This window comes from Rattus norvegicus, chromosome 15 (assembly GCF_021556685.1).
Source record: "Rattus norvegicus strain SHRSP/BbbUtx chromosome 15, alternate assembly SHRSP_T2T, whole genome shotgun sequence".
Classification (NCBI taxonomy): Eukaryota; Metazoa; Chordata; class Mammalia; order Rodentia; family Muridae; genus Rattus; species Rattus norvegicus.
The window spans coordinates 85854517-85863358 of NC_141548.1; the positions used below are offsets into that span (position 1 = coordinate 85854517).

Sequence of the window (8842 nt, forward strand, 5' to 3'; positions counted from 1 at the left end):
AAGGAAGGAAGAGAGGAAGGGAGGGAGGGAGGAAGGGAGGGAGGGAGGAAGGACGAACAAATCAGCACCTGAAAAGATGTTCTATAAGAGGTGTTACCACACTAATACAGATTAAAACAAAGAGACCAATCAATCCAGAACACGAACAACACTAAATGTCACTGAGGACACAGAGCAATGCAAACTCTCATACACTACTGAAAGCTTAGTTTCATATATATTTATATATATATAAATGGTACATCTACTTGGGTAGAGAATTTGGCAGTTTCCTACAAAACTAAACATATCCTGACCATATGATCCAACAATTACAGATTCTGGAATGTATTTATCCAGAGAAGTTGAAAACTTATGTCCATGCAAAAACCTGCATATGGATGTTTATAGGAATTTCATTCATAATTGTCAAAACTTAGGAGCAGCCAAAATTCCCTTCCAAAGAACAAACTGTGGCACCTTTAGACAACAGATATTATTAAGTATTAAAAAACAAGCTACCAGGCCATTAAAGAAAAAGCACATACCACTAAGTGCCTTGGATGGAATCTATCAAATATTTACAAACACCAAGCCTATATGATCTTTAATACAGAATAATTATTAAATTCATTTTTATGAGGATAACTATAATACTGACATCTGAAAGGCACCCGCTGGTTCATTTATGTGACAAACATCTGTGCTGTTGGGTTGACAACCCTACTTTCCAGACTGGTCCATAAGCCCCATTCAAAGAAAGATTTCTTTAGATTTCTTTAGTTAGTAGCTCTGAGCCCTACCAACTGTCATTTCACTTATAACTGGACTCTTCTGTGTTTTCTTTTTAAAATGTTTCTCATCTCTTAGCTCTGATGACAGGAAACACAAACTCCCCAACTGCATCACTGAGAATGATACTGAGTAGAGCCACTCCTACCTGGTCTTCTTTCCGGGACTATCACGGGAGAGCTGCTCATCCTTGCAGTACTATGTGCAGGCCAGGGTACTGCCATCAGTATTGCCATTGAGGCAATCAGTGATGCCCGATCAGATCAGCAGTTTCTGGCTCATGTGGTATATGATGAGACAAATGGAGCTCACCAGTCCTTCTTTGATATAAAGTGGATTCTTAGTCTAAAATAATCCCTGTGCTAAGGGCAACTACTGGGCACTGTAATAATTCTCAAGCAGGAGAATTATTCAGGAGTCAGACTGGAGAGGCCACCCTCCTGTGCAGTTCCATATTTCTGACAAGTAATGCTCGATTTGTATCACAACCACCAAAAAGCCTAACTTTGCAAAAATAGGATGCCATCAAAAGAAATGTAGTAGTAACTGAGGTCAAAACCATTAACTATTTCAAACTAGTAGTGAGACAGACACTGTAGTATTTCCTTTGAAAAGTTCAAATATAATATGGTATTTCTATGTGTCTACTGTGGTGCTTTAGTGTATCTATCTCAGTTCAGTTTAGAACATAAATGTATGTAGGCATGTGTGTGTGTGTGTGTGTGTGTGTGTGTGTGTGTGTGTGTGTGTGTCCGTCCAGTGCCTTCATGCCTTGACACTATTTATTGGTTTGTTATAGCTAAGAGAAGGGCATAGATGGTCCAGGAGAGGCAGGAGAGTACAAACCTCTACAGAGTCTTCAAGAAGGCATTTTTCTACCCATAATTAAGCAACTTCTGGAAGCCTACAGGACTCAGGAAAATTTAGAGGCTCAAAGGTTTACAGGCACATCAATTCAGAGAGGTTCTAGTCTCAGGGTCAGGAATCCATTTCCACCCAATCAGAACACTGACAGGTCATAGCAAACAGCAGTCTATCCACCCTAGCACCTTCAACATTAAGCTTTTGGCTGGCCTGGGCTCTGCTTCTTATCCCCACTGCAAACATTCCTCTATATGTCACTAAAAAGAAGAAAATCCCTTTTACCTTCCATGCAATTACCTTCAGCCTTCCATCGCCATTCTCATCTATCAATGTCACTTATCAACAGCAGGCTCATTATACTACCCTTACAATGAATACTTCCCTAAGCCTCTCAAAAGCCCAAGATATAGTATCCACCAGGACATTTCCAGTCACAGAAGCCACATTCTGCATGGCAGTTTTCATAGTTAAACAACGTGCATGCTGAGTTTTGGCAGGAGCAGTGTTCAACAGACACTAGTAAGGTGGTTCATCCCAGCCCACACTAAGGTTCCTAAATGGCTGAAAAGAAGATACACACACCAGAGCTTACTGAGGCATGCTCTGAGAATCAACAACTAAGAGGAAGGGAAAGTAGTTGTTCTGAATAGAAGCTGGACTGCAATTCAGCCATAGAAAAGCCTCAGCCAGTACCATGGGGAAGCCCAGGTTGAGATGATCCTTCAAAAGTGTCTTTCCTCTAGGCAAACAGGCCAGGCACTACCACATCAGCCCAGAGACAACTGTGGCTGCAGTGAATAGGAACCATGCCTGGGGAACTCAGCTACCTTCTCTTTCAGTTCTCAATATTCCTCAAAGCTAGAAAAGAATGTGACTCAATCTGGAAAGGTCATGGGTAATCTAGGAGGCTAACTGTAGCCCTGCCACATCACCACTGGTCTAGGACATGAAAAAGCACTATCTAATAAATACAGAAAGATTAACAGAATTGTGAGAGGGGAAAAAAAAAACATTCTTAAACTTCTAACAAAATTACTGACTCAGGCAAAGGCTACCAAAGGATATTAAAACCATGCAGTGAAGGTGCAGAGTGCTAGTCATTACTCCCATAAATTACAAGGGACAGGTCTGATGAGTACTAGTGTTAGCACCACTGCAAGGAAGCACAGCCAGTAACTTGGGACTGGGGCTACATGCAGTGCTCAGTACTATACAGATTCCTGCTAGGATGTCTACACAGAATCCAATGAGCTCTTAAGGCCTAACTTCCATTTACAGGAAACAGAATGGAGGACAGAAGCACCAACAATACATAAGGTGCTGTCCTAAAAGGAACTATAAAAGTTAGAATGTTAGATATAGTCATAATGGTAGCCAGGGTATGAAGCCCTAAAAAGTTTTCTGAAGTGATGGAAATATTCTATTGACTATAGTGATAGTTCTAAGATCCATTAAATAAATAGTTAGAGAGGGTTAATGTTATTATATGTAAATTAAATCTTAACTAACCTAACAAACACTACCCCCCAAAAAAGAATCAATACATTTAATCTTTTGTTGATAAAAACAGGAAATTGTTTTGTGAACTTCTAAACGAAATAGCTTATAATATGAAAATATTATGATTAAATGAACATATTTAAATTTATTAAATGAACATATATTTTTATAAGATCTAATATTTTTTCACTTCTTTTGTGCTAGGAGACTAATTCATTTTGCATTTCTACCAATCGGTGTACCAACAGAGTAGTACCTTTGTCTTAATGTGTTTATAGAACATATAAGATTTCACAGATTTAACACCTATGTGAAGAAAATTATTAACTGCCCCCCAGCACAGATACACGTACACAGATACACAAACCCACATCATTCCCTAGCCCGCTTCTACAATGATGCCTCTTCTTAGCTCAAAACTATCAGGATTTTCCCAATAATTCTGATCAAAATTTATTTTTTCTTGTTCTTCCAGATACTGTCCTTTTGGCTAATCTCTCTGATCCTGCAATGAATTCTTACTCCTCTCCCACCTGATACCTACGTCCTAGCATTAATAAAAATGTTAGCATTACCTACACGCACTGCCTTCCTCACCGGTACTTGTGCAGCTGAGCAGGCCCAGGGCCCCATCATGTCACAGTTGTTTTCACTAACCTTTCCCTTAAGTATCTGCCTTTTATCTTCCATCCCCAGACAGACAATACAATCCAGACTAGGACTTCCACATCTAACAGTCCTCAACATTCACAGGTTTGACTGCTTAGTCTCCCGAAACCCAGAGTTTAAACACAGATGGAATGGACTCAAATACCATTTCTGTTCTGTTCTGTTTTACTGTAGATACAGTACCAGGTCCAGAGGCTGGCCTTGAACTCCTGACCTTCCGACCTCCACCACCCACATGCTGGGATTATCAGAGTATACTAACAAGCCAGTCAAATGGCATTCCTAACAAAAAGAAAGAAGTAGCAAAGAAACTAACTAGTATGTTTAGCTGAAGAAAAGGGCAGGAATCCCCATTTAGTCAGTGTTCTCTGGTACTCGGAGCTGGGTGCTCTTCTGCTGCTGCAAGCCCCAGTGCAGAGGCTTTTCCTCCTAGCTCAGTTCACCACTTCCCTCCTAGCACCACTTCCCTTTTACCAAGCAGTCAACCAAAGCTTTCAATTTCTACTTTTCTTTAACTTGCAGTCATACTTTAACCCTGCATCTGTCAACTAAAGGTTTTCCTCATTCATCTTCTAACGAGTAAAGTTTATAATAAGCAGAATGTAACTGTAAAGATGATTTTAATAATAACAGCAACTAACATTTAAAAGACATTTAACATGTGTGGCTACCCAGCCATTAGATTACTCTAAAAATTACAAGAAAGAGCCAGCCAGCTGTAGTGTATACCCATGTAGTCCCAGCCAGCTGTACTGTATACCCATGTAGTCCCAGCCAGACGTAGTGTACGCACCTGTAATACTAGCCATCAGAATGCTGAACCAAGAGACAACTTTTATTTCTGGGCTACATGGTGATCCTGTTAGGGTTACATGAGATCCCATCTCAAAAACCATAAAACAAACCATTAGGCTGGGCCTGGTGACTGAAGGCCTAGACCTAACAGCATCTACAGAGCAGAACATGTCACACACACACACACACACACACACACACACACACACACACACACACACCCTGCAACCTAAAAAAGGTAAAACTGGAATCTAAACTAAGGCAGTCTACAAGCTGTAAGATCTTACCACAGAAGTGTGTGGTGCTTCCCAAATGGAAACTTATCTTACCATTCAGAACACTGATGAAACTTTTTTTTCTGCCTTGCCTGGCTGGCTTCTTTCTCTGAGAAAATGTTATAATTTCATCCAGTCATATTCATTCAAAAGCATACATATTCGGTCACTGAATACATAAAAACTATTCCCATACTCAGCAATCATTGATCCAAAAAACAAGAGTTACAGGCAAGACTATTGCTTCTCTTCATATCCTCAAACCCCTCACTTTCAGAAGAAAAAAAAAAAACCTAATATTTAATGACATATAATGTGACAAGGACTTAACAAATATTTGTTCATCTAATCTACAAAGTAGTGCACATTATTATTATCATCGCTCTACATATAAGAAAACCAAGGCATGAAAGTTATGTAACAGTCAAGGTTACACAACTAGCAAATGACAGAGGACAAGCAGGACTTAAAGCCAGTCTGTGTCAAGAGTCCAAGCTTTTAACCATCTCGTTAAAATGCCTTCAAAATCCTAGGTGCTACCTCAAGTTTGAGTCTTACACCCAAAACACTCTATAATACTGAATTTGTTCAACTTGGGCTGATAATTCATCTATATATTTGTTCCCTGAAGCTCATGTTTTCTCTTCTCTTACCGCTTTTATAATTTCCTCATATGCACTTCTAGATTTACTTCACACAGACACTTAGACACAATAAATGCCACAAAAGGATGCCACCCATTCAGCTCACCAGAAAGAATAGCTATGGTACTCATCTTCAATAAAGTATCAGTCTGTATACTCAGACATACTTCCTTCTCTAGTAAAGGAAGACCAATCCATAACTTTTTCAATGGCTAGCCTGTCATTATAAAACTTCCTCCACTGATGTCTATCAATTACTTGCTCTGTCATCTTTACTATCCTCTTCTCTACTTAGGTTCCCATACTTGAGAACCCCATTGCCCTCCAGCAGCCTTCTTGCATATACCCCCCCCCCCCGCCCAGGTTATCCCGATAGTTCCCATCCCCCCCCCCTTTATGCTTAACGCAGTTATGACCAATGGCTCACAAGTTACTGGTGACTAGGAAACTGTTCTGGTATTCTTCAGTATCTAGCACTTCTGAAAACGTTCTCTTCCTTCCCTAGAACCTGAGGTGCTCCTGCCTGCTCCTCTTCTCAGTTTTCTAATCTCTTCTCTTGGTTTCTTTTATTGTCTCCCTTTTCTCTCACCTTTAAGCTTGATGCTCTCTAGAATTTCAGCCCTGTTTCTACCTCGTCTAAATCAATGTCCTATATAAATAAACTAAATCCAATTCTTCTTCCCTACCACCTTTAATTTTTTAGTGAACAAATTTAATTCAATTCACGATAAAGAACAGCAATGGATTAAAATGGGGAGGGTGAAGTATAGTAAGCAATAATATTATGAACAAGCATCGGAGGCCATTATCAAAGTTTCCATGAATATTTCTTTGAGATCAGAAAACCAACTCCTCATATTTTATTGACAGTTTGTAGAAACTGATCAAACTAGAAACCAACCATTTTAGGTATATGAACCTATATTTAACTTTGTCTACTACTGCAAGTACATTTCTAGGTATCAGAAAGTCAAAGCAAGAATATATACCATAGATTATTGCATACGTTTGGAAATGATATTTTAAATCTGTAAGAGGAATTTGTGCAGATATACCACAGTACGATAATTTAGAGACTCATGGCTCAAACTTAAACTAAACTCTCAAGGTAAATTCTGTAATGTGATGTGTGCTGCTTTCCAAAGAACCACACCTGTGACATTGTTACCTTCATCCTAAATAACAAAGGGCAGTTACCACCATTTACATCCATGACTCAACTGCGGATGCACCCACTCCTGCCAACAAACAGATAAGGGTGCTTTAATCTATAAAAAGAAGTGTGAATAAAGCTCATTTTTACAACCTCTCCAGCAGATAAGCCATAACACACAGTGACACACTAGCTAGACTTATGGACTAGAGAGATCTTCTATAACGGGAGAAAAAGGCATCTGGCATTTCCTAATAAGCCACACTGATTTAGTAAGGAAGGAAAAAAAAAAAAACTTCAGCAAACTCACTTTTAAAAATCCTACTGTGCTTTCTGAATGCCCTGTAAGAGGCTATAGGAAGAAGCCCAGGAGACTCCCAGCTACCTCTCTCAACACTGGCAAAAGGAGTCAGCAACCGGCCTTCAGGGTATGTGACAAGTTAAGGCACGGCAAAAAAAAGAACAGGAGAGCCTTTAGCCAAAAAAAGTACCCATATTTTAAGAAAAAGAAAATGAAAGTGATTTGCCAACTATATGAAGGAACTTGAAGGTGTAGCCAGTCTAACTGAAAGAGACCTGAAAGCTACTCAGATTGTCTGATAGCAGGTGACATGTTTCTAACGTATTTTTATTTAAAAAAAATGGAAAAAAGAAATATTTTTTTTCCATTTTTCCTACAAAACTCCCTGTACTCTCGAATCTGTGACAGGAAATAGAACAGAAGATGAAGTGAAATGGCCGGACGGGACATCAGAACAAGACAGCAGCTGCAAACACATTTCAAGGCCAAAAGGCTCCATAATCAAACTACACCTCTAAAAACCCCTATCAGACATTTCTGACGTCTGCACAAATCCCCATTCGTATCCTTTTTTCCTAAATCTCCTAAAATGAAACCACTAGCTTTTTGTCTACAACATCCTACAAACATCAGTATCTTTAACCTACATCATTGCTCCCCTGTAGTGAAAGAAGGCTTTTATGGAGGGCAGCTGGAGGAAGGAATGTGATGGGGAGGGGTCGTGCAAATAACACTGCAGCTCAGACACTAGAAACGCGAACACATCCCCTTAGGACTCTTGCGAATTCTCTGCTCTCCATGCATTGTGGTCTTATCCCTCTCTACCCATGCCTCCTTTCTCAACAATACACACGTGTCATGACAGACCAGCACCATCACCCTCGCTAGTGTTAACCGATACGTATCCATCTTCTGTACCTTCCCTCCTTCCCCTCCAAAAGACCGACACACACACACACGCGCACAGACACCGTGGCCACCACACCCTCTTATCACCAAAGTGCTTTTACCACCAGCATCCAGCCCTGACTGAAAGCCGGGTGCTAATTACATGGACACACAGGCACGGGTGCGTGTACACACACACACACACACACACGTGGGGGGGGGGTGCACACGGATGCACACGCGGCAAGGAAGGACGCCCGGGAGACTCACCTGGAGGCCGGGTACCCAGTGCTGCTGCCGGCCTGGTCCCTGTCACTGAGCGCAGTGGTGTAAATCCTCCGGTAGCGATCCGCCAAGGCCCGGCCTGACAGCAGCAGCTGATACTGACCCCGGGAGTCCGTGGCAGGCAGCCCCAGCCCCAGTCCCGAAGCGGCCACCGAACCGTCAGGAACCGGCATGAACAGCGCCCCCGGTGCCGGGGAGGAAGAGATGGTGGCGGCTGCAAAGAAGCCGTCCCCGCCGGGCCCGGAGGAGGCGGCGGCGGGGGAGGCAGTCGCCGCGCACATCATCATCCTCGCCGCCGCCGCCTCGTCCCCGCGGGCCGGGCGGGCAGGCACGCGCGCGCCCTCACAGACTCGGCCAACGACGACGGCTGTAGCGGCGGCCTCGGGCGCCCGCAGCAGGGACACTACAAAGACAGCGACCTTCTCCGCCGCCGCCGCCTTCTCCTCCTCCTCCCCACGCCGCCCTCGCCGCTGTTGGGGCCACTCATCTAACCCCGCCACCCGCGGAGTGTGAGGAGGAGGCGGTGCCGCCGCCGCCGCCGCCGCCGCCGCCGCCGCCGCCGCCGCCGCTGCTGCCACCGCCGGAGTTGCCCGCAATGGGAGGCGGCCGGCCTCACTGAGCATGCGCGCCGCTCCGCACATGCTCAGTCATAGGACCTGGCTCTCCAGCCAGCCCCACCCCCTCCGCCCCGGCTCCC

The 8842-nt window shown here is 43.0% G+C and overlaps 1 protein-coding gene across 25 annotated transcripts in view; it reads right to left on the minus strand.

Annotated features, from left to right (window-relative positions):
* Mycbp2 (MYC binding protein 2) overlaps positions 1–8786 on the minus strand; it is a 238672-nt gene extending 229886 nt beyond the window's left edge. For 23 of the 25 annotated variants that reach the window (XM_087585430.1, XM_087585423.1, XM_087585422.1 and 20 more), the window contains exon 1: positions 8131–8762. Coding sequence is in view for 23 of the 25 variants with exons in the window: in XM_087585423.1 (XP_087441549.1) it covers positions 8131–8432 (302 nt within the window). In the remaining 2 variants the exon portion in view is untranslated. 25 annotated transcript variants of the gene reach the window in all.
* Between the last annotated feature and the right edge of the window lie 56 nt (positions 8787–8842).